At 39.5% G+C, this 26,776-nt stretch overlaps 2 protein-coding genes across 2 annotated transcripts; both read right to left on the bottom strand.

Annotated features, from left to right (window-relative positions):
• Window positions 1-176: 176 nt before the first annotated feature.
• Window positions 177-17,320, bottom strand: slc39a8 (solute carrier family 39 member 8). The gene is made up of 9 exons (XM_077563273.1): window positions 17,172-17,320; window positions 15,677-15,955; window positions 13,965-14,136; window positions 8,443-8,612; window positions 8,235-8,357; window positions 6,063-6,227; window positions 3,549-3,756; window positions 2,443-2,627; window positions 177-1,242 (listed from the first exon to the last, which is right to left on the bottom strand). Exons 2-9 carry the CDS (start codon window positions 15,902-15,904, stop codon window positions 1,096-1,098), a joined length of 1,398 nt encoding a protein of 465 aa, XP_077419399.1. The 5' UTR covers window positions 15,905-15,955; window positions 17,172-17,320; the 3' UTR covers window positions 177-1,095.
• On the bottom strand, window positions 16,946-25,973 carry manba (mannosidase, beta A, lysosomal). The gene is made up of 17 exons (XM_077563262.1): window positions 25,695-25,973; window positions 25,061-25,155; window positions 24,306-24,411; window positions 24,048-24,221; window positions 23,712-23,835; window positions 22,277-22,446; window positions 22,072-22,185; window positions 20,890-21,041; window positions 20,497-20,614; window positions 20,349-20,435; window positions 19,330-19,497; window positions 18,912-19,130; window positions 18,676-18,840; window positions 18,342-18,486; window positions 18,124-18,269; window positions 17,547-17,807; window positions 16,946-17,440 (listed from the first exon to the last, which is right to left on the bottom strand). The coding sequence occupies exons 1-17, from the start codon at window positions 25,881-25,883 to the stop codon at window positions 17,210-17,212; spliced, it is 2,664 nt and encodes an 887-aa protein (XP_077419388.1). The 5' UTR covers window positions 25,884-25,973; the 3' UTR covers window positions 16,946-17,209.
• Between the last annotated feature and the right edge of the window lie 803 nt (window positions 25,974-26,776).

Below are 26,776 nucleotides of genomic sequence, written 5' to 3'. Positions count from 1 at the left end.
CAACGCCCATTTGGAACCGAGGGACATGAACGCATCTTGGGCAGCTCCAGTTAGTGCAGCCTGTTTTTGTCAAAATAATAAATGAGTTTGTCAGTGCTTGCAGTGTAAATAAAGTCGCAAAGCACAATTCTAAACCCACCACGGTTTGATACTTTTAAACGGTGAACCATGAACACTTGGCTGTTTATCGATTTATTGGGTCAAAATTTTTTATTCTATAAAATTAGTTAGACTAGAAAAACTTATTAAGTGCCATTTTTACAATGACGCCATTTAAACAAACACTCGGCTTTATGTCGCTGTCTGGACAACAATGTATTAAACAAAAATGACAATAAGAAGAAGTTAAAAGTCGAGATTTCATTTTCACTTGCATTGCTGCAATATGTACATTCATCAAAAAAAAAAAAAACAATGGACATCCAGTGTAGTCCATGGTGAATTCCAACATTTTAACAATCTCCATTTCTTCTGAAAGAAGTTAATCACGCTTCAACTTTAAAATGTCAACAACAAAAAACTTTTAAATAAAATGTCAGAATGTAAAGAGATCAAAAATGTAAATTTTTAAAGCGTTACTACAGTTAGTGGCACTACTCGAATCATGACATTTGTATTTACAATATTGAAAATAGACGTTACATTTGAATTTATATTTTTTTGCATCAAAGTCCAATTCACACATTCACCTTTTCTTTCTGTGTGATCGGAATAAACCTGAGCAAAGCAATATAAAAACCCTTTAAACCCTAAAAAAAAAAATCTGTCATTTCATTTAATAAACGTTAAGTTTGATCTGACAACAAAGTAAAGACAAAAAACATTTGACAAAGAAAATCAGAGGTAAAAAATTAAAAAAAATTGTACAGTACAGCACAAACCACAATACCTGAAATAACAATATTTCAAGGAGGAGACAAAAACAATTCACTGTCTCTTTAAGACAAACCTCAGTAGATTTCATGAAATGCTTCCATATTGTGTGTGAACTTCATTTTGGTTTTGTTTGTGCAAAACATTTCGCAATCGTCCCGCTGCAGGACCGAGGCGAGCAGAAACTCCTTTTTTTGGCATTTGCTCTCCTCCCGCCGCCGGTCACCCCAGGTTGATGTCTCCGGCGAAGAGCGTGATGAGCAGGATGATGGCGAATCCCGTCAGCAGCCCGGCGTTCTGGATCAGGAAGAAGATCACCTTGGAGGACGTGCGCTTCTGTTCCCGGGCGATGGCGTCCATCTCTGGGAACTGAGCCGCAGAAGCGCTTGCGTTAATTATTCAGCTGATGTTGTTGATGCCTTTCACACTTCAAGTTGTAATTGACTGAAAACCATTTGAAACAAAGTATTTTAAAAAAACAAAGTTTGATTTAGGATTCTTCATTTGTCTCATTACTTTCCAAACATGGAAGTTGGGTTATTTAAAATAACCCAACTTCTTGGGTTACTCATTGAACTCATTTGCTTGGGTCAATTTGACCCAACTTTTTGGGGCGTTATTAATCTAACCCGAAACATGTCCAATAAATAACCCAATTGTTTAGTTTGTTTTATCCAAAATTACCCAACTGTTTTGTGCAAAACAACCCAGAATGTTGGGTCATATTGCCCCAAGAAGTGGATTTGTCCGTTTTATTGACCCGAAATTGGGTTATTTTTTAAACAACTGTTGTAAGAGTGTGTGTATGGTTAAGAAGTTTGGATGGTGAGCTACACTCTAAAAACTGTTGGGTCACAAATAAAGCTTACTACTTGGGTCAATTTGACCCAACTTTCACATCCACCTGGGATAACCACTGAGAAGGAAAGCAAGTTTCACATTTTTCTTTGTTTAAAATGACCAACCTTTTTTGGTTGTTTTATCCAAAATTACCGAATTGTTTTGTGCAAAACAACCCAGAATGTTGGGTCTTTTTGCCCCAAGAAGTGGATTAGCCCCCCCCCCCCACCTTTTTTTTTTTTAAATACCCAAATTGGGTTATTTTTGACACAACTGTTTTAAGGGTGTGTAAGTGGCTAAGAAGTTTGGATGGTGAACTACACTCTAAAAACTGTTGGGTCAAAAATAAAGCCTACCACTTGGGTCAATTTGACCACTGGGAAGGAAAGCAACGTTCCCATTTTTGGGGGAAGTTGTTTTGTGCAAAATGAACAATATGTTGGGTTAAAGAGGAACAACAAACCAAAGAAATAAGTTGTTTGGTATAAAGCAAGCAAAAGTTTTTTTTTTGTTTTTTTTTACCCAAGCAGTGGATCTGTCCCTTTTTCCCCCAAATTGACATATTTTTGACCCAACGGTTTCTAACGTGTAGGGTCAGGGCTTTTAAGGGATGGGTTGAAGGATAACACCCTGGCATTTTGCTAAAGTGCAAAAAACGGTAAATAACGACATGTGTCACTTTTTCTTTCTTTTTTTAACAGCGTCTTTGATAAGATGAACTCAACGTACCATGTCGGCCAGCGCGATGTACAAGAACATGCCGCCGGCGATGGCGAAGATGGCGTTGGGGGCGAAGTTGCTGCCCAGCACGATGCCCAACACCAGGCCCAGGTAGCACGCCAGCGCCGACAGCATGTTGAAGAAGATGGCCTGGGGCACGCTCATGCCCGAGTTCAGCAGGATCACAAAGTCGCCTGCACGCCAAAAGCCGACCCCACCGACATCATCGTCACAGGAATCAACATCCTACTTCATGCACTTTTACAAGCTGCCACTAGATGTCAGTCAAAGATCAAGTGTTCAGGAATCATTGTTTTCATTTCTTATTTTTGGATCAATTAGTCATGTATTTATTCCTATATTACTAGTTAAACACTACTACAATGTATTTGGATTACTTTTAAATACTTAATTTTATTTTTTCTTAATTTATTGTTTTATACGTTAGTATTTATTATATACTAGATTAATCCTCTTATTTATTTGATTACTTGTTTACTTACTTTTTGCCATTATGCTATTTTTTCCCCAAGTTTTATTTTATTCCTTAATTGTTTTATTATTATTTGTAATAATTTTTATAATTAGCGTTTTATTACAGATTTTTTTGTGGGGGATTAAATTTTTTGGGGAGTATTTTTGTTATGGGATTATTCATGTATATACTAGTATTTGATATTTGATCAATTTATATTTTTTCTTTTTAAATGCATTCTTAAATTCATTTTATACAGTAATTTCATGATTGTAATTGTTTTGCTATTTCTTTTAAATAAGTTTTATGTATTTATTTTCAATAATTTCCTCACGTTTTACTTTGTATTCAAATTATTACAGAAATGTTATAATTTGTTATTTTTAGCATTTTTAAATACATTATGTTTTATTCTAATATTTTTATTATATCTATATTTTTAGACATCATTTATGCATCATTTTATTATTGACTCACCTAATTATTTCTTTCAGCTTTTTATTTTTCTGAATGATTTGATTTATCATTTCATCATTTTGAAACGCATTAAGAACATATTATATTTTGTAATTATTATTTATATGATTGCCCCTTCCAATACGGAATATTTTTCTAAAATGGGAGTGGGGGGGGTTGGTACCGAGCTCGTGGGGGAACTCCTCGCAGACGATGGCGGTGGACGTGCTGAAGCCGGCCAACGTGGAGACGGTGAATGAGGCGCCGATGGCCAGGCCGTCGATGAAGTTGTGCAGCGCGTCGCTCAGCGTGATCATCCACGCCACCGTCTTGACGCCGGACAGATGCCGACCTCGCAGGCAGCCGCACAACGTGCTCGACGCCTGCAAGTCCTGCAATGGGGAAAAACGTTCACCGCATTACTTCATTTTATTTTGACCATTTTTAAAATACCTCATTATTGTATTATTTTGTTTATTGAACTGTGTTATTTTTTCAGTGTATTTTTTCTCTTCACTTAACACAATTTGAAAATATTTAATTACTATGGGTATTAATTTGTGTATTTTTAATTATATTCATTTATTTAGCATTCTTGCAATTTCTTATTTGATTGTATTACACATTTTATTTTTTTTTAAATTACGTAATTACGTATTAATATTTTACATTATTATTTATATGTTGAAACTGATATTTTGTGGTGTTGAATCTTATTTATTATTTTTCTCAGTTATTTTTAAAATACATTGTTATTTTATTGTCTGTAATCTATTAGATTTATTAATTGAAATATTTGTTATAATTTTTGCATAAATTATTCATTTATGTATTTAATTTAGATTCCACATTCTTTAAATATATTTTACTTGTTTTATGTTTATATTATGTATTGTTATTTTTGCATTATTTTATGTTGTATATTATATTGTATTTTATTGATATATTATAGTACCTTGGACCCATTTAATACATTGCTTTAGGTTTCACACTGTTTGATTTAGTCATTATTATTATTTTGTTTATTAAATGCATTTTTTGTATTTTAGCATTTATTTTTACATATTTCATATTTTACCTATTTAATTATTATTTACATTGCATTTTATTTTTAACAGGCATCATAATTGTATTTTTAGGATTTTTTTTTATTATTAGTCATTGTTATTCAACTTATTTTTTCATGTCTTTCATTTTATTTCATGCATTATTATGTATCGTTTTATTGATTTAAATGTATTATTGTTGCATTAATCCTCTAATGCATTATATATATTATTTTTAGAATTGTACTCTATTATGTATCAATTGTTTTCATGTTTTTTCTTAAACTCTTTATTATAGCAATTATGTTATTTATTAAAAATGCATATATTTGCGGCATTTTTTTGGTAAGTGATGGATATTTTGAGCATTTCTGGCACAGATCTAAGCAAACGCAGAAGTGAAGGTTTGAGGCCAACGTGGAGGAACGTCAAGGTGAGAACGGACGCCCATCGGCAGGCTTGGCCGCCGCATAATAGGCGAACGTGTGCCCGCTTTCCTTTTGAGTCGGCGGGCACAAGGCGTCTTTTGTGCTGCGGCCAGACAATTCCGCCATTGATCAGGAGGGGGACGGACCTCCTTCCTCCTTGTTTGCTCTGCTTTTTGTTTGCTGCCTCGTCAAACGTTAACCTCGTTCAGCTCGACGCCACAGTCGGATGGCTTCCTTTTTTTCTTTTGATGATGTCGCTTGAGCGCGGTCCAACGTGTGGTCGTCGGCAGGCATGTCCGTGATAAGGATGCCGAAGATCACTTACATCAAATAATGAGGACTTTCTGTATTCTTGATAAGATCAACAGCACTCATTAATGTGATGAAGGTACAAAGTAGAGGACAAAGTACAAATACTTCAGTCACAGTATCGATCCAGTCGTCTGCTTAGTGATAATATTCTACTTGATCAAAACAGAGATCAATTACTAAATATAATGCAAATGGTTAAATAGTTATTCAATGCTGCAATCCAATTTGTTGTGAATGCTCCTTCTGATGTGTGCACCTTGGCCACCAGGTGGCAGTAAAGTCAACAAATGAGGGGAAAATGGGATTTTATTTATTCTAATATTTAATATAGGGGTGTCATTTGATTAATTTGTTTTAATCATAATTAATTGCATGACTTCAATACTTAACTCATGATTAATTGCACATTTTATATCGTTCTAAATGTACAATAAAATCCCCCCCCTAAATTTTCATACTATTGTTTACATAAAAGTGGAAAAAATTGTAAACTAATAGAAATATGGCTGCAAGTTTTAGTCATTGATACAGTAATTTCATAATAATTAATAAAATTGAGTTCAAATTAAACAGATGTAGTGTACTGTACTGATTTGTCATTTTCTGCCACTAGATGGCATAAGTGCTAGCAGACTTTCCTAAGGCAAAGCTATGAATTTGTTTCAATTACACAACGTGTCATTCTTTTTTCCATGTCTCGTTTGACAGTAAAACCTCAACTGGGAGTGGAATTAAACAGCTCGGAGCCATTTTTTTTTTTTGAAGAATTGTTCAATATTTGCCAAAGCGGTGCTTACTGTGTAAGTTAAATTGAGCTAACTATAGGGTGGTTTTTTTTTGTGGTTTTTTTTTAATGACTGGGCTGATAATTTAACGGCAAGCTTGTCGACCACTGCTGGGTCCTTTCCTGACCTGCTCGGGAATGATGTTGGCGTTGGTGTGCTCCGAGCTGACGCTGCTACGCTCGGCCGTGCTGATGCTGCTGATGCTCGTCAAAACCAGGCTGGAGTCCTTCTTCAAGCCTGCGTCGCCGTTTGCCAGCGAGTCGTCGGCCGAGGTCAAGTGCGTCGGGCCGTGCTGATGAACGGATGGAGAGAACGAAAATTTGACAATTTGAACAAAACAAACAAAAAAAAGACGTGAAAGGTGAAGAAGCAAGGCTTGATGGAAGTGATAAAGGGAAGACGACTAAAGCAAGTGGACGAAAAGAACAATAAAAAAGGATGTGAGGAAGTAAAGGAAAGAAAGCGAGAAGGAAAATACTAACAAAGGTGAAAGGAAGAAATTAATGAAAGCCAAAATGAAGGAAAGAAGAAATAAGAACAGAAGGAGAAGAGAAGGAAGAAAAAGAAGATAGGACCCAAAAAAAGAAAGAACTCAAGGAAGGAAGATGAAGAAAGAAAAAGTTCCCAATTGAAACACTATTTTGCTCATTCTAAGCTGGATGATTGGGGGCCTCGAACCCCCACAAAAAAAAAAAAACGCCCCGCCCCCAATCTTGTCAAAAGAGAGTCATTGCTGCCATCTAGGGGCCAAAAATAGTCATTAGGCTAACTAGATCTGCTTGAAAGTTTCACTACAGCTGGGCAAGGCTTTCCTCTACCCGTTTCCCAAAAAAAAAAATAAAAAAAATTGGAGAACGTCTTTTAACGTCCTTGGCGGCCCTCCGTAGGTTTTTACTAAACGTCATTTAACGTTTTTGGCAGTCAAAGAGTTAACTTAATATAGCTTGATGAGTAATGCTTTTGTCCCCTTTGTTATCTGTTCTCTTTTCCCAGAAATGAGAAAGTTAATATGTTTCTTTTATTTATCTAAGAAGTCTAGTTTCTGTTCGTTAGAAATCCGGTTTTTAAAAGTTCAAGGACGAGCTAGCATACTGGGAGAAAGCAATCTGATTTTGTACTTGGAGGAGGGACACACATTTGGACAGAAACATGGCTTGGTGAAATTCCTCTGTGTCATCAGAAACTTTCTGATTAAAAAACCTTGCAAGGACCCTCTTCACGAGATCTCAACTCTGATTTATTTGAACACGCAAAAGATTACAAAAACAGGTAATCTAACACACTAAAAGGTAGTGGTGCAATGCAATGGACCATCATTGATCTGAGATCGGTTAGGATCGGGGCCAGCGGTTCGCACAAAATCAGCGGATAGGATAGTGGTTTAAAAAAAAAAAAAGCGCATTCACAGTCGACACCATTCAGACATGTCAAGGAAGCTGAAACATACTCAACGTAATACGCCACCTACGCTAAAGCTAACTTCAAAATAAAGTTTCCAAATAATGCATTGACGGCAAGGCAAATTGATTTAGTAGACTTTTACTTTGAAGTTGGCCCACGTCGTGGCGTGATGGCTAGCTTGACTTTCCTTTTAGACGTTTTTTAGGGTTTCTTGATCGTATTTTTCATTGACATTTAAGTCGCGACCAACATCAACACTACGATATCCCGAAATCATATTCAAATCGCTAATTTAGGACGCTAAGAAACCGCTAATTAATTACACTGTCGTCGTATGATACGGCAGAAGTCTCCGACGTAAGTGGCTAGCAGCTAGCTGTTAGCATTACCAACAAGTACCTGGCTGGTAGCTGTAAATGAGTTTAACAGCTGGTACCTAGCTTACTTGAATTATTTTTCAATATTCTGGACCAAGGCTATTTTGCCTTTCTTTTCATTATATATAAAAAAAAAAGATAAATAAAACTTTGTGTTCATTTAATTTAAAACACTTTTGCCCATTAACAAAGAAAAACATTCCATTCAAAATGTCAAATTTAGCCGTTTAGATTTTAGGAACACAACTTTAAGCCATTAATACCTTGTTATGTAATGTTACACACGGACCGTGCATAAAATAAGAATGTTCCTTCCTCATATTGCACTTCAAGTTGCGTTCCTATACCTAAACACCTGCATTAGACATTTTGAATAGATTTTTTTATTTAATGCATTTGAAAAAAATGAATGAAGAAAAAGCACTCTTTCTTTTTTTTTTTTTCGAAAACTGATCCGATCCAAACCGTGACTTCTGCGATCCCATTGCCCCGCTACTTAAAAGGTGTGTCAAAAGTCTGACCTGGTGATCGACGCGCAGCGCCATGGTGAGGATCCTCTCCACCAGGAAGAGAAGGTAAAAGCCTCCAAAGATGCCGACGGCGTTGGACACGTAGTTGTCGGTTTTCGGGTCGAAGCCCAGAGCCTCGACGACGACAACAACAACAGAGATTGCTACAAAAGGCGCAAAGGATGCGCTCGAAACGAGAAAACATCTCGGCGCGCGTCACCTCCGGGATGAGCTGCAGCACGGCGTTGGAGAAGAGCGTGCCGATGGCGAGGCCGATGAAGTAGGTCAGCACTTTGGGGAAGTAAGACTTGCGCGTGAACGGGATGAGCAGCAGGCCCAGCAGCGCTGCCAGGTTGATCACCGTCACCGCCAGGAAGCCCCAACCCCAAACTACACACAACAACAGGATGAATAATAAGGTGGCCACAACATTAGGTACACCCCAGATTCTTCAGCAAATCGAACTGAATGCTTTTTAATGCCTTTTTTTTTTTTAAACATTTATTAATAATTATATATAGACAGGGACATTCATAACTCCCACGTTACATTGTGTGTGTGTGTGTGTGTAGATATTTTCCCGCTTTTTCCGCTTCCGGTCACGTTGGCGCAGCACGTCTGCGACACGGGCTCCGTGGAAAAGCTGCAGTTCTTCCAACTTTTCCTTATCTCATTCACTGCCATTGACGGCTATAGACGTCAATTAATTTGATCTATTTCTATTAGTTTAACATTTTCCCCACTTTTGTTAACAAGAGTTATGAAAACCTAGATTTTTTTCAGTTGTATTAGAACAGATATAAAATTTGTGATTAATCGCGAGTTAACTAGTGAAGTCATGCGATTAATTACGATTACAAATTGTAATTGCATGATGCCCTTAATTTTTTAATTAAAAGATAATCTTTTCTTTAAAAAAAAACATTATAAAATAAATAAATAATAATAATTAAAATTATTTTATTATTTAAAAAAAGAAAAGAAAAGATTATTAAAAATTAGGGGCGTCAGGATTTTAATCGTAATTAATTGCATGACTTCACAAATTTTATATCTGTTCTAAATGTACAAAAAAAAATCTAGGTTTTCATACTCTTGTTGACAAAAGTGGGGGGAAAAAATGTTAAACTAATAGAAATAGTTAAAAAGAATTGATGACGTTTATAACCGTCAATGGCAGTGAATGAGTTATTTAACTTTTAATTTTTAACTTTTTTAAATTATGAGCCACTTGCTCAATCTGTCCGCGACTCCTACGCGAGTTACAGCACACGTCGGGGCTCCGAACGGAGCCTAATCGAACAATCTAACAAGATCAAAGATCACATACGTCAAGAGACGCGCTCTGGGCCCTCCGTTCAACAGGCGACACACCACCCCCCCGACCTGCCGGAGGAGATTCGGCGAGCAGACCGGGGAATACGCCGCCGGAGAAGAGGACAACGAGGTGGAGCACGCCAAAGGCTCCGGAGGAGAGGATGCAGACCGGCGCTGCCGTCCTTGCTGCTCGGCAACGCGCGAGAGTTAACTCTTTGACTGCCAGACGTTTTCAGAAAAGGAATGCCGTGGGTGCCAGCCGATTTAAACATTTTGACTGATCTTTCAAGGTCCACAGAAAATTATGTGTTTGGACTATGGAAACACACATACTACCAAATGAAAGATTGGACTCTCATCTTTCACCAGAAAAAAAAGTTTGTTTCTACCTTATTCCGTTTTTCAGTAATCAACAATAGAAAATGGTTAGTTTCACCTCAGTTTTGAAAAAAAAAACGTCTTTTAACGTCTTTGGCACTCCTCCATAGGATTTTACTAAACGTTATTTAACGTTTTTGGCAGTCAGAGCAAGCTGGCTGAGCTGAGGAGCCTCACCTCAGCCTGCCGCGAGCACCGGGACGCCTGCGCCACGGTGTTCACGGAGACATGGCTCCACAGCGACATCCCAGACTCTTTGCGTGAGATCGAGGGATTCTCAATCGTTCGCGCCGACAGGGAAAAAGCAGAGGTGGGGGCGTCTGCGTTTACATTAACGACAACTGGTGTCGGAATTACGCGGTGCGGCAGATCACCTGCACCCCCGACGTGGAGCTCCTCTGCCTACGTCTGAGGCCGGGCTACCTGCCGAGGGAGTTTGGAAACATTTTCCTCTGCGCCGTGTACGTTCCGCCCAGCGGGAACGCCGCCAGCGCCGCCGCCTTCATCTCCGGCTGCGTTCAACAACAACTGCGACGGTGCACGGAGGCCCCGGTTTTCATCTCAGGGGACCTCAACCACTGCAAACTGGAGCTGTCTCTCCCCGGTTTTCATCAGTATGTAAAATGTGGAACAAGGGGAGACCGAGTCCTGGACAAATGCTTTGGGAACGTGAAGAAGGCATATGTGAGTAGAGGCTGTTAAAATCTGGTCTCATGACAGCATTGAGACCCTTAAAGGATGTTTCCAATGCACAGAGTGGAATACCTTTGATGGGCTGGATATGGATGCTGCTGCTGTGACTGTAACCGACTATATTAAATTCTGTGTGGACAACATCATTCCTACAAAGGAAATAACTGTTTACCCCAACAACAAACCGTACATTACTAAGGAGGTTAAAGACTGTATTAACCGCAAAAAAAGGGCATTTAAGAACCAGGACAGAGCCCAGCTCAAACTGGTTCAAAAAGAACTCAAACACATGCTTAAAGAAGCAAAAAGGAAGCACAAAGAGACTACAGAAAAACACTTTGCTGCTAACAACTCTAAGAAAATGTGGGACACCGTGAGGAGGATCACCAACTCGACTCCTGCTCAAAAAGGTCTCAGCACTCTAAATGACCCCCAGAAGACAAGGGAGCTGAATGACTTTTATTTAAGATTCGAAAACCCAGGACTTCTCCTCTGAATGTGGGGAGGTCCTGAGGTCCATTTCAGTGAATGAGCAGGACTCAAGGCCGGTCATTCATCCCCATGACGTCCAATCTGCTTTTAGATCTGTCTGCACTAAAAAGGCCTCAGGACCGGATGGGATATCTGCCCTTCTGCTAAAATCCTGAGCAGAGGAGCTCACAGCGGCATGGCAGCCCATCTTCCACAGATCTGTGGACTCACACTCCATTCCCAGTCTCTGGAAAAAATCAGTAATCACCCCGCTTCCTAAAAAACAATGTCCTGTGGTCAATAATGACTTCAGGCCTGTAGCTCTAACTTCCATTGTCATGAAGCGTTTCGAGAGGCGGATGGTGACTCGGCTCAGGGGGGGGGAGGTGGATGCACACTTAGACTCCCTTCAGTTTGCCTACAAGCGGGTTCGGGTCGCGGCACCGACGATGCTATCAACGGCATCACACACCTGGTCAGCAAACATCTGGACGTCCCGAAAGCTTATGCACGTGTGTTGTTCGTTGACTTTAGCTCAGCGTTCAACACAATGCAGCCGCACCTGCTTTTGGGTAAACTGAAGGAGACGAATGTGAACCCGTACATCTCGAGGTGGTATCACTCCTTCCTGACACAGCGCACACAGCAAGTCGGGGTCAACAGCTCCCTCCCGGAACCCAGATTGATAAGCACAGGCGCCCCGCAGGGTCCTCTTCACATTGTACACAAATGATTGTGTGACATCACACCCTGAGAACTTTATCATGAAGTTCTCTGATGACGCCGCTATCGTCAGCTTGCTGCAGGCCGGCGCTAGCCCACTGGACTATTTCTGAGAAATAGAGAAATTTGTCCAGTTCGTGTGACCGGAATCATCTTGTGCTCAATGTGGGGAAGACAGAGGAGGTGATATTTGATCCAAAAACTGTTGGTGACCACGGGCCAGTCGTCATTAAAGGCAATCACATCAGCCAGGTGGGTTCATACGGGTATCTGGGGGTCCAAATTGACAACACACTCAGCTGCAGGGTACACGTTGGAAGTCTCTGCTCCAAACTCCAACAGCGTCTCTATTTCCTACGCAGACTTCGGGTCTATGGAGTGGAGCAGAGGACCATGCTGTAGTTCTACCGGGCTGCACTGGAAAGGATCATCAGATACGGCATTGCGGCCTGGTACGGCAACTTGACTGTGCAGTCGAGGTCACAGATTGCCGGTCTGGTGCGGACTGCCGTGAAGATCATGGGGGTCGGGAATCATCCTTCCCTACAGATGCTTTATGAGCGGTCCGTCACAAGACTGGCACAGAAAATTGTTACTGACCCGACCCACATTCTGCATCATGAGTTCCAGCTACTGCCTTCCGGCAGGAGGTTCGGGGCCCCCAGAACCAGGCTGAACCGCTACAAGAACTCATTCCTGCCGACATCCATCAAATTACTTAATAACCGACATTAACTAAGTAGTGCAATATATATATATATAGGAGTGTGTGTGTATTATTTATTTTTTATATATTTATTTTATTTATTATTTATTTATTTTAATTATCTCTCTATTCTGTTTGTTTTTCTTACTGTAAAGTGCAGCTGGACAGAGTCCAGGAAAAAGTTCCCCACGGGGAAAATAAAAGTATATCGTATCGTATATACAGTAATTTGACAGAGTGGTGTGTTATTAATTACTAGCTGATAACACACCACTGATAAATACTAATGTGGATGACGCACAGTTTTTCGATGGCGTGCGGCGGAGGAATTCGCCCCCCCCCCCCTCCCATCCCCCATCCTTCGCCCAACGCACACCAACAATCAGTACGTGAGAGTGAGGTCACAACCTCAGCAAGTCATTCCAAGACAACAAAATAATTGCTCTGCTTTATTGCAAGCGATTTACAACAAGCTAGTTAATCGTCATTAAAAGTAGCGGTTTGAATGAGTGGTTAGTTAGTTACACAGCGAAACTATTGGCCGTCATACATGAAACGTTTTACAGGCAAAGTATAAGAAAACCAAAATCAAGTCAAACTTACTCTCGTAAATTGGTTTTTGCTTTCTAAAATTGTGTTTTGAATTTTTTATTGTAATTTTGTAAATAAGTTGTTGATTTTCAAAATATATATTCATTTTTTCGGAAATATGTTCCGACTGGAAAATGTGTCATTTTCTTTTGAAAAGTTATTTTCTTTAGTAAATTGGTTTTGAAAAACAGTCTTATGTTTTGTTAATGTGTTTTTTTAATTTTTTGAATGTTGTGAATTAATAAATTTGACTTTTGAAAATGTGTTTTTATTTTTGCGCTATAAATGTTTATTGTAAAAAAAAAAAACTTTTAAAAAATTGCTGCTACTCCTGAATAATATTTCTTTCTATTTGTTTTGACATAAAAATACACTGTATAAATTTGCTCTTATACTGTTATGTTTAAAATATATTCTTATATATTTTTTTATTATTATGTTAATTTGTTCTTCCTTTTCCCCAAAAAATGGAAAATTTGTTTTTAGTAAAATGACTTTTGATTTTAGCATTTTTAAATTGTTTGTAAAATATATATATGAAATACTAAACATTTTTCTAATGGAAATTTGTTTTTAGTAGAATAAGCTTTGATTTTAGCAAATGTTTGAAAAATATATTCTTGAATTTTTCTTTTTTGGGTAATTTTTATTATGTAAATGTGCTCTTCCTTTTTTTCAAAAAAAAAAATCTATTTTTTTCCTATTGGAAATGTGTTTTTACCAGAATGAGTTTCGATGTTAGCATTTTTAAAATGTTAGTTGTGGGCGTCCACGTTCCATGAAATTTTCCACAGTTCCTGCTCTATGGTTACCGCTCAGTGTATGAAGTGCACGTTTGTGGGTTAATTTCTCTTGGGACTGACCCGAGTAGTCCAGCGTGGGCGGCGGCGTTGTGATCTTGGGGGCGGTGTAGGGGCAGGAGGGCACGAGCACCTGGGTCAACACGGCGGGACAAATGGCCTCCAGATGTCCGGCGCTCAGCCGGCTGACGTTGGGAAAGCCAAAGTGGGATAAGATCTGTTCGGCCGACAGGCACTAAAAGTAACGGACGCAAAAAGAGGAAGATGCAGCATTAATAGCCGTTTGGTGACACATGATTAGAGCACAATATGAATGAGGCACAACTGGCATATACACACACACACACACACATGTATGCAGATATGTCTGTTTGTATATTAGGGCTGCAGTCGATACATTGTATCTGTTCTAAATGTACAATAAAATATTGCTTTCAACTTGTTTATACTCTTGTTAATTAACATAAAAGTAGACAAATGTGGTTGTATATTTCAGTTCATTGAGTTAAAAAGAGTGTTCATTGTGTCAAAGTAATTTTCTGCCACTGGGTGGCATTAGTGTTTCATGTTGGACGTTGTTATAATATATAGATAACTTAATGTTTATTTACATTAGATGAATATAGAAGTACCTTTAAAAAAACTGAATTTCATCTCAATTATGTTTTTTTTTAGTCTGTCAGTGTGTAAATATTTATTACATGACATACATTATTACATTACATTCTTTGAGGTCTTCTTTTGGGGGGGGTTAATTTTTGTATACTGGTGTTTTAATTGTAACATTATCGATTCAATCTCAATTTTAAATTGTAATATGTGAAATAAATATTTCAAAAATGCAAAAAGTTATTTTCTAATACATATATTTATTCTATGACATTAACATGAAAATTTTGTGATTAAAAATCATTACATTTATGTCAGCGTCTACAGTAGGGGTGTGCCCCAAAAAAATCGATTCTCATAAGAATCGCGATTCTCATTTAGTACGATTCAGAATCGATTTTAAATGTCCCAAAATCGATTTTATTTAAATTATTTTATGCTGTCTTCCCTTTGTTTGTGTGTGCCTTTATTGGGAGCACTGTTCATGTTGTACCCGATTTGGCCACTTAGGGGCAGTGTCGTGCCACGCGGTCTGATACACTATTAAGTTGTAGCCACATTAGAGCATAGAAAAAGTCACAAGTTATTCCAATAAAAAAAAGTTTTTTTGCAGCGTGGAGCCGTTCTTTTTGGGTGATGCAAGTGTCGCGGGTAGCGCGCTAGTTCGCATTAGCGAATCAGACTGGAGTAGATCATTACGATTCCTTGAACATCTCTAAATTGAAGCAAAAATCATTGTCAATCAAACCATTTTGAATCAAAAATCGATTCTAAATCGAATCACACAACCAAAAATTGGAATCTAATCGTGAGACATTTAAAGATTCCCACCCCTAGTCTACAGTATTGTAAACAATTCATTTGTGTATAGTATATACTGTATTTAACGTATTTGATACATTTATCTTGCACAGTTCAATAAATCCATTACACAACACATATGAATACTGCATAACCATAGTATTGTTTGATTGTATTTTAAACAAACGCTCACTGGCCGTTTCATTAGGTACACCCATTCAATCCCGCTGATTGACTACACTGAACATGTTAACTCCAGAGCGCTGTTCCTAATGTTTTGACCCGTGATGAAAATAGTAGGAACAGCAACACGTTGCTACAAATGTCGCACTCGAAAAAGGTGTGCCTCGGGAATTGTGAATTACCTCGCGTGCGTGGAGCGGGTTGTCGTCGAGGGTGACGGTGTGATGCCGGCGGGCAGCCACGATTTGGAGGAGCTCCTCCAGGTTGCGCGCGGGGATGGAGTCGTTGTGGCCGAAGAAGAGCGCGATGTCCCGCAGGAACTCGCGGGCACCTCCCGCGAGAGCCTCCCGGCCGCGGGTCACCTCCGCCAGGAGCGCGAGCCCCAAAAGTCGCACAAGAAACGCAGCCATGTCTCGCCTGCTTTCCACGCAGTCCTCCTATGAGAAGAAGAGTCCCCCCCCCTTCCCCCAAAGAAAGTTTTTAACTCCTCCGGCACGACTTCATGTCCGCACACATGCACGCGCACGCGATGCAAGAGGACGTGGCTTTCCCGGCGGGAGGTAATCAGCGTTTGGTTCAAAGCTCACCCGCGTACACACAAACATGGAGGTGAGCGACCGACCGCGTGCACGGGTTCCAATGCATTCGCTCCCCCCTCCTCTTTACGGAATGCCCCGCACGCGCACGCGCACACAAATACGCACGTGCAGTAGGGAAGAGGTGGAGGGCGGGGGGTCATGTTGTCACGTTGGGAGGTTTGACCCGGGAGGGGTGGGGATATTGAGCTAAACTCAAGTGCGAGAGAGTGGCTTCGTTAGCGCGCCTCCTGGTGGGGTTATGACGCATGCGCACTGGATGGACTATTTTCTTCATTGGCATTTCTCAAAATTACAATAAAGTCGGTAATCGCGGTGGATAGAGACTGGGCTTGCAATTGTCGCTGGGGGAAAAAAAAAATAAAAATAAAATATATATATATATACACAGTATATACACTTCGCCATTAAGAGGCCATCAATCTGTTCTAACCCCCACCAAATAACACATTTTTTTTTTTAATGTGTTAATCAGTAAGAAAATTAACACTTGAGTCGACAGTATTGTCTTTTGAAATAATAATGTATTATTTACATAGAATGTAACGAATTTAACAGTTTATGCTTCGGTTTCATGCATTGATTGCTGTACCTGACTTCCACAAGGGGGCAGTATAATACACATATGAGTACAAAGAAGACGACGGTCACAAGCATTAAACTGCAGTCCCATTTTTTGCAGAGGATAAGGAATATATGCCTGTTATATAGTCTATGTGTTGCTTCAGGTTGTAACATTACAATTATCAATGGCCTTTGTTAGCCCGTCTATGGTATTTCCATTATGTGTTAGCATTATGCTAGCAAACTTTCATAAATTAGTTACAAATCGAAAATTGACACACAAATTGAAAATAAATTAGAAAAAAAATCCATTTCATTTTCCATCCAAGCCTCATGGTCGCAATTTATTTACTAAAGGCAGCCATTATTATGTGCAATATTGACATCAATTAAATATCTACAACGACAAATCCATAATTTTGCATTTGAACGTTTGACATTTACACTCAAATACAAAAGACGCGTCGCCTTAGATGTTCCATGATGGGAAAAGCAGACGTCCTACCACTCAACTTACAAGCGGCGGGATCAGGCGGCGACGAGCTTTAAGGCGATTTAAGGCGCGTAGAGGTCGCTCAACGAGGTGACGCCGAGTGCTTGGGAGAGTTCCAGAACGCTCGTGTTTCTCCCGGCGCGGAACGCCACCGTCCTGTTCCTGGACAGCATCAAGAAGCCGTTGGCGCTGAAGCGTCCGGGAACGGCGCCCGCGTCCAGCCACACGAAAGGAGCCACGGCCGACGAGTGGAGATCCACCAGCAATCCCGTCTCGTCCTTGCGCACTTTGGCCTGCAGGGGGAGACATTTGGCAGCGTTTTCAACAATTCCACAGCTCCAAATAACTGCTCATCAATTTGTTGAGAATTCTGGCTCGCTTCGTGTGGACAAAAAGGACCGTGATGTTTGGAGGTCGTAGTCCCAGGGCGTCTTTAGGTGAGCACAGGAAGTGGTGGTTGGCGGGACCACGTTGGCCGCCGCCGCCTTCCTCCAGGTGGAAGGAGAGCAGGCAGGTGAGGCGGCTGCAGTGTCCACATCCAGCCAGTAGGGCGGCGACGGGTCGTTTGAAAACGGGAACGGCACTTCCTCCCGGGACCGCAACAAGATCAGACTTCAGCGTGCAAACTGGGTCAATGTCGCTCCATTTGTATAGTGACACCTGGTGGACAGCAGGGTGGCAACATGATTCCATTTATTTTGTTCCGTTTTCAACATAAAATTTCCGTTACAATTACTATAATTATTATTACTATTTTTCGCAACTTTAAAAACTTATACCACTGTAAATATTTGTTTTTAAGCTTAAATACTAGCGTGAATATTTTTCGTATTTTACTACTTTCATTAACATTTATACATAATATTTCAGGATTTTTTTCCATTATATATTTTTTGTATTGTACATATTTTTAAATAAATAAAAAACATTTGCTATTCAGTTGATTATTATTATTTTTTTTAATGACAGGCCCTACCACAGCTCTGAGTTTTAGGTCTTGGCTCAGGTCGGAAACGGCGTAGATGAGCAGCGTGCTGTCGTCATCCTCGAAAGCGACGGGAAGGACGGCGGCGAAGAAATCGACGGCCAAGTAATGCAACATCTTCCACTTGCCGCCAAACTCTGCCAAGAAACAGGAAGTAACGGCGCATGCGACAGGAAGCGCTCAGCGTGGGCCTTTGCGGGCCAGATTACCGATGGACGACCAGGAGGGCGCCTGCCAAATGTCGTTGAGTTGCCAGTAGAGGGCGCCCATGGTGTTGCCGAGGCCTCCGATCAGCTCGCTGCGGCTACGCCGGTAAAATTCCGTCTGGGTCTTCACACACTGAGCCTGCATCACCTGAACTCAAATACAAACGTGCTGTTACTGTCTGCTTGCATCAGGGCCCAACTAGGGCAAGTTTCGGGTGCAAGTGTAAGAGAATGTAGTTTATATATATATATATAAAAAAAAAAAAAGTAATTTCAACGTAATTAAAGTATAGTGTACAATTTGAGTTTCTGTGAAGTGACGACCTCACTTGTTTACCTGCGTGAGGTAGAGTGTGTGCGTGAACCTGGTGAGGGAATGGCTGGAGTTGGGCAGGCGGAAGTGAATGGACGCCTGCTTCAGCATCTCTTGGTTTCCGTCCTGATGGTGCTGACGGTGCAAAGCCAGGCGACTGCTCAAGCTCCAATCCTCCGCCACCGACACCTGCAACGTCACAAGCGCTACTTTTAGGCCTTGGCTCCGATTCTTCCATGGAAGCAAAGCCGACGTTTTACCGTCCGCAGCGTGGAGAGCGACGGCCACGACTGGAAGCCGTACTCTGAGGCCAAGCGCGCCCGGGGGAAGGCGCGCCAGTCCCAGCAGTCGGCCAGGTAGCTGTAGAAGTGCGTGTCGCCGTAGCGCGGGTCGTACGGATCCCTCGCCACGTAGCCTTCTTGCTTAGACTCGGCGCCGTTTGTCGGACTGGAGACCAGGAAGGGCCGACTGGGATCCTCCTGAGGGATCGGGACGTCATTCTCTCCATTATCACACACAAGTCAGGACATTAGCATTTAGCATGTTTGTTTTAGTAACTTTCAACTTTTTAGAATGACGCAACATCATTTATGGCTTATTTCTTTGCGGATCTCTAAGCTACGGCTCGCCGACTGCAGAAAGTCCGGCGGTTTATGACGTAAAAAATAGAAAGCCCGCCTGTTTAACGATGGCCATGATGTTGTCCACGTAGAGCGTGACGTAGTCTTTGAGGTAGACGGGCCGTTGCCAGTCGGGAATGTGGAACCAGTCGGTGGCCAGCGCCGCTTCGTTTTCGTTGTTTGCACTCCAGATGATGACGGACGGGTGAGACTTCAGACGCCAGACCTGAGGAAAAAAATAAAAATAAAATCCCACAAGATGAGAAGTTCAAAAATAATATTTGAATGCTTCATGAAATCAAGATCAAGACGTTAGTTTTTATTCATTTGGTAACAGTAAGTTACAAAACACTTGATATTCAAATATTTTTGCCTTTCCCCCAAAAATGTTTTAAATGTATTTTTAAATATAATAAAATAAATTATATATAATTTTGTCTAGTATTTCTGTCATTTTTCCTCAAATATTTTTAAATGTGTTTATTTTTTGTTTAATGTATTGGTATTTTTTTTAGATTTGTATCTTTATATTCTTAATTGTCTATTTTGTTTGTTGTTTACTTTCCTAATATTGTTGCCTAATATTTTTTCCTACTGCTTTTCGGATTCATATTTTTTAATTTGTTTATAATCTTTCCCTAACATTTCTGAATTTGTTTCAAATATTTGTGTACTTTTGTTTGTATTTTTGTTTTTGCAATTTTAGTTAATATTTGTGTCCAATACTTCTCTTTTCTAATATTTATGGTCAATACTTTTGTATTCTTTGTCTAATATGTATTTCCATTAAATACTTTTAAATTTGTATCTAGTATTTTTGTATTGCTTTTCCTTATTAAGCTCAATATTTGTTTAAAATATTTTGTTGTATATTTCAGTGTTGCTAACATTTTCGCATTTTAATTTTTTTCCCCATCTTTGTATATTTCGAATATTCTTGTAGAAGATTTCTGTGTCCTTTAAAAAAAAAAAAGTTTAAAACAATTTATGTGTACTAGTTAAGCCTTTTTTGTCAATCAATAATAATAATAATAATGATGTGTTGCTAGCGAGCACAGATGTCGCGACCCTCCTGACCTGTTGGTCGACCTCCTCCCTCACGCTGCGTATGAAGTCCTCCTCAGTGGGATACATGGCGCACGCGAACATGAAATCCTGCCACACCTAAAGGACAAATATGCAAATATGACAACCATACGGCGTGAAATGCTGCATGACTTCTCACCATGAGACCCATTTCGTCGCACGTGTCATAGAAGGCGTCTTGCTCGTAAACGCCGCCGCCCCAAACGCGGAGGACGTTCATGTTGGCGTCCACCGCTGACTGCAGCAAGTCCCTCAAGCTGGCAAGTACGCAAAGGAGAATTTATTATTGCATTATTATTATTTTTCATTATATGGTTTTGGGCTATTGTGGTATCATCCCCCCCCCCATGTTTTTCTAATATTTGTATATTTCTTGTACAGAAATTTCTGGACTACAAGCCACTATTTTTTGGTGCGGCTCATCCATCTGATCACAAGGGGGCGCACTATAAAGGAAGCGCAAGAGCGTCAGGCAAAGCAAAACAAACCAAGTGAGCCCAAATACAGGAGCGACAGAACGAGAGCGACTTACACATGAGGCGTGACTTGGTCTTGAAAAGAGTGCGCCGGGATCCAGTTTGAGCCTTTGAGGAAAACAGGCTTCCCGTTAATTCGGAAGTAAAAACTCAGACCCGCTGAGTCGGCAACGGGCTCCTGGATAAGCTCCACGCTGCGGAAATAAACCTGCAACACAAAGCCAGGGCTTTAAATGACTCGATCGGACGCCAACAATCAAAATTAGCCTAGCATTGGGGATTTTTCTTTTCTTGTTTCTTTGGCATTTCTGTTATAATATTTTATTTTTACCCAAATTATAAATTAGAAATATTTTGGTTTATTTTACAGGGATGTGATTTGACCAAAGTGAAATTATCTGAAAATTTAGCCGGGGGTCTGGGGGCCGCTGGCACCCAGCTAGGTCCAGGTTTTCTGTGTTTTTAAGTACTTTCAATGCACTCACATGACAAAGAAATAGACAAAACAACAGCATAAATTTTCAATGTATATTGAACTATCCCATATAAAATGGCAGTTTTAGTCAACTCAAAATCAGTCACATTCAAAAACATTGGACTGCCTTTGCTTTTAAAAACTATCACTGAGAATATCATCATATCTAACTAATGTGATTACTAAGTTCACACATAAATAATGTTGAAGAGTTCAAATTTCATGAACAAATAATTGTATCATGACCAAATGAAAAGTAACTCATATTAGAGCATACCACAAATGTCTTTGTTATAGCAGAAGATGTTATCTGTCGGAGTCATGTGCATACACAATGAAATACCAAAAAAAAAATATGATTTTTTTTTTGGGGGGGAGATAAAAAAAGCGGAATTCCGCGAATTAGCGGAAAAATCACATCCCTGATTTTAGAATTTGTTCCAAGGGAGGCAGCCAGGGACCATTAAAAAAAAACAAAACAACAACGGTGGTAAACCAGCAATAAATGCCCCCCCCCCAAAAAAAAGGCTCTCCAAAAAACAAAAACAAATGGATATAAAAAAATATTGAGAAAAATATTGAGAAAAACAAAAATCTGCGAAAAGCAAAAAAAAAAAGCAAAAAGGTGAATCTGCGATTTGTGTTCTGTCATATATTTTTCTAATATTTGTGTAATTTTTGTCTATTTTGTAACATTGATGTATTTTTGTCATATTATTATTTGTGTATTTTTCATCTGCGATGACAGAAAGTGAGCTCATACCTTTGAGGGTGCGTTGAGCAGCGCTTTCCCATCCTGAGAGTGCGCCATGACCAGGAGGCGGTAGGACGTTTGTCCGCCGAGTCCGTTGGGCCACCACGGCTTCACGTTGCTGCTCTGCAAACAAAACGTTTGACACCTTTTTAGCATCTTTCCACACGTACGTACACAAACACACACACACGCGGGCGGGCGCGGGCGGGCATACCGTGTTGACACTGAGGGCGAAGGTGTATTTGGCGGTGCCCTGGCGAATGTTTGTGGCGAAGGTGTTGCGGGAAAGCAGCTCGGGCACGTCCAGCGTGATTTGGGCAAAGGCGGGCTGAAGAGCGTCCACCAGCACGTCCACCTGCAGCGACCACGACGAGCGGCCGGCATCTGCGGCACAAAAATGAGTCAAGCTCAATTTGGCACAGAAAATCAAAAGATGAAGAAAGTTTGGTGGCTAATTTTTTGTCTTCATTTTGTCTAATTTTTTTTTTTTCTTAAAATGTTGGTAGGCTAATATCCCCCCCCCCCCCCCCCCTTGATTTTAAACATTGTCTGTTATTTTATGTTAAAATAGTTTTGCCTAGTATTTTTTGGCATTCTTTTCTAAAATTGTTGTCATTTCTGATATACTATTTTTTGTCTAATATTCTTATATTTCTTTTCCAAACGTTGCCTGACATTTCATGCTCAGATTTGTGTATTTTGGTAAATGTTTGCCTTTTATATTTTTTGTAATACTTCAGTATTTTGTGCTAAAAATCTTTGTTTTTGGCTATTATTGTTGTAGTTTTTTCCCTAATGTGTGTGCATTTTTTGTAATAGTTTTTTATATTGTATATATTTTGTCAAGTACTGGTATGTTTGTCGTTTTTGCTAGTGGACGTTTTGATAATATTTTTGTCGATATTTGGTTATTAATATTATTTGGACATTTTACATTGCATTTAGTCATTTTTTTTATGTTCAATAAAGAATTTGGGTATTTTAATAACTTTTTAAAAAGATTCATCATTTTGGTGCAATATGCTTGTGTAATATTTGTGGATTAAAAAATATAGTCAATATTTTTTATTTGTCTACTTATTGTGTTGTAATATTTGGGTATTTTTTTTGTCATTTTTAGCCAATATACTTTTTTTTTTTTTTCTTGTGTAACATTGATGCACTTTTTTATTTTGAAAATTGACGTGTTTTGTGTAGTTTTGCAATTTTGGACAATATTTTAGCAGAGATTTCTAATATTTAGTGTTATTGTATTATTATAATTTTTTTTATAACTATTGACATACGAATACTTAGAAAGGCTGTTGTGGCGATGAGGATGATGACGTTGAGCAGGGATGTGATTTGACCAAAGTGAAATTATCGGAAAATTTAGCCGGGGGGGGGGGAAGCATGACCAAATAATTATATCATGACCAAATGAAAAGTAACTCATATTAGAGCATACCACAAATGTCTTTGTTATAGCAGAAGATGTTATCTGTCGGAGTCATGTGCATACACAATGAACTACTAAAAAAAAATAAATAAATAAATAAATAAAAAATCGATTTTTTTTTTGGGGGGGGGGGGGGATAAAAAAAGCGGAATTTCGCGAATTAGCGGAAAAATCACATCCCTGCGTTGAGGCGCACGTTTAGGCGGCGTACCGTAGAGAGGAATGGCAGCCAAACGGACGAGGCGCAGCAGGTCGAAAGCTTCCAAGCGGACGCCTTTCCACAGCCCGGCGCCGGGGAAGGACGGACCCCAGTCCCAACTGAACGAGCTCTGGGCCTGAGCCACAAACACACAGGAAAGTTGCTCTTTCGCGGCAGTATCATCACAGCAACGTTTAAAGGTCAAGTACAACGTTTGTATCTTTAGTTGCAATCATTTTGCACTTTATTGTGTGGTTTTGGCCACACAAAAAAAAAGTTTTCCCTCCCACCATTAGTCCAGTAAAGCGAGGTCCCACTGTACATACAGTACTTTGGGTTTGGACTCACTTTCCTGATGAAATTGACGTGGCATTGTCCCTTCTGGACGTCAGGCGGACACTCAGGAGGAACCGTGTAGGCGGTGTGAGCGTTCCTCCTCGCGGCGGCAAACACAACGGGAGACAGCAAGCGGACCATCAGCGCGTTCGCCTCAGCCTTCAGCAGCTCTCGGACGGAAAACACCTGCGGGAGAAAAAGATGCCGGACAGGTTGCGGAAAGGACGGACGGACGGATAAAAAGATGAGAAAGTACAACGGGGAACGCACGTATTGGCAAAACATGTTGTCCGTGCGGCCCAGCAAGGCGCCATTCAGCCAAATGGACGCCACCGTGTCCACGCCGTCCAACACCAGAAGCACTTCCCGCTTGGACCTGATGGCGAGGACACATTTACAAAGACGGCTACATTTTTTAAATTTTTGTCAAATAGTTTTGCTTTTTTATTAAACAGTTTTGTATTATATATTAATTTTTTTTTTTAAATAATATTTCTGTTTGATGTTGAAATAATTTGGTTGAATGGATCTTTTTGTAAGAGAGTTTATATTTTTGTCCCATATTCTTATATATTTGTGTACTCCAGAATAACCCGTCTTAACATATTTGTATGATTCGTACTTGGATACTTTGATCTGAATATTTTATCAACTTTTTTTTTTTTTTTTTAAGAAAAAGTATAATTTTTTGGTGTAATCATTATTTTGTCTAATATTTGCTTAGTTTTTTTTAAAGATTATTGTCACATTAATTAAAATATTTTTTGTGTAATATTTATGTATTTTTATAATGTTTTTGTCTAATATTTTCTATTTTTCTTCTTTTGTATGACAATCATAAACGTTCAAACGTAATATGAAGTGTAGACATTTGGAAAATTGACTTTTTGAAGTCCTATAAAAATAAAAATAAACTAGTTTGTTGTCTGGAATGCCTGCCCAAGCATCAAGTGTGAAATCTTTGGCTATCAGATGATCTGTGAAGTTTGTTTTTTCTCCTTCTAATGGTGTTTTTGTCTGCTGACCTCAGCTCTTCAGAGACGACAAATGTGGTGGCGTATGTCCAGTTGTCCAAAGAGATCCACTGGTACAACAGGTCATTGAAGCGGAAGTAAGGGTCCTGAAATATGCACCAAAAGTTTAGTTGACACTTTTATTGCTTAAGGATTTAAATAGAACTTTTCATCCAAAGTATAAATATCCAATGCATTAAAAAAAAAGCTTAAAAGTGTTAAATACACCAATGCAAAAAATAAAGAATAAAGAAGTATATAGTTCAATTTAAAAAGGCTAAAAATACATAAATAAAAAATACTTGTAAAAATAAAACAAAACAAAAATTAAAATAAACTACAATGTAGGTAAGAGAGATTAAGAAGAAGAGAGATAAGAACACAGAGGATCAAGACAATTATTTTTGAATATTTAATTATACTTATCAGCATAAACTACTCAAATTAAATAAGCAGAAACTGGGTAAAAGTTACCTAAAATAATACAGAAAGGAAAAAAAAAGACAAAATAAAACAAATCATGGGTCTTTAAAAAAAAAGAGACGCGGGGAATCGTAAAATAAAATAAAGGCTCGATAAAAGTAAAATTGACAAATAACTGAGAAAACAGAATATTAAGAAGTGAATTATATATTTTTTTCGGGACCTGTATGAAGCCTCGTTGCTGCAGCGCCGTGTGAACGCAGCCTGGCACCCGAGCCGGGAGAGAAAAGGACTTGTTGGAGTTCCACAAATTCCATTCACCGTCCAGACTTTGAACAAGAGGACTAAGTCCACCATGGCTCCAAACAACCGAACCAAACGATAAATGCAAGAAAAAAACGTGTACAATCATCTCTTCTCCGATAAGTTTGTCGCCTTCATGGTTGTCAAGTCAGGACAGTTACTTCCTGTGTTTGGTCATATGACCGGATTTCAGTCCCCTCGTGATCGTCCCGCTGCAATATGATTGGCTGCTATAAGACACCATTAAGCTGCAATGCTAGGCGTGCCAAGATTGTTTGAGGGCATTTTTATTTATTTATTCCATTTTGGAATGAAGCTGTAGCAAAATGTGGAAACACTGAAAGGCTGTGAATATTTTCCAGATGCAGTCTAACGATAGATAAGCGACGCATCATCCGCAGACTCACTATGGTCTATAATGACACCTTTAGGCTACTGCTGAGGGTGCCCAGACGGTTCAGTGCAAGCCAGTTGTTTGTCAATGCTCACATTCGTACCTGTGAGGCACTGCAAAGACGTTTGGTATTTAAATTTATGCAGCGGCTGGATGAGCCAAACAACTCAATTATACAGACTTTGACGAATCCTCAGTTGTGCAACTGTAGGTACACATCTGCTTGGAGGAAGGATTGGATGGAGAGACTCTTAATTAACAAGACCTAATTGTTATGACATTTTTGTCCCTTTTTTCTTTTGTTTCTATGGACCCTATTTGTGTCTGCAATAAATAAAGAATTTATTCTATCCATGGTGGAGACAAGCCAGGACGCTCAGACGCAAAACCTCAAGTGCGCGTGCGCCTCAAGTCACACGCCTGACAGAGTGCGCATGCGCAACATCTAAGCAATGCCCATATTTCCCACAAATATTTTACATTACACATAAGGCTAAAACATTCATTACTCGAAACGCTTACGAATTTGACATGCGTTTCATTTTGCTTTTATCAACAATTTAGAAGATTCAAAATAGTCCAGCAAATAAAATAAAAGCATGCATTCC

The sequence above is a fragment of the Vanacampus margaritifer genome, chromosome 1 (assembly GCF_051991255.1).
Source record: "Vanacampus margaritifer isolate UIUO_Vmar chromosome 1, RoL_Vmar_1.0, whole genome shotgun sequence".
Classification (NCBI taxonomy): domain Eukaryota; kingdom Metazoa; phylum Chordata; class Actinopteri; order Syngnathiformes; family Syngnathidae; genus Vanacampus; species Vanacampus margaritifer.
This window is presented reverse-complemented; position numbering and strand designations above follow the sequence as displayed.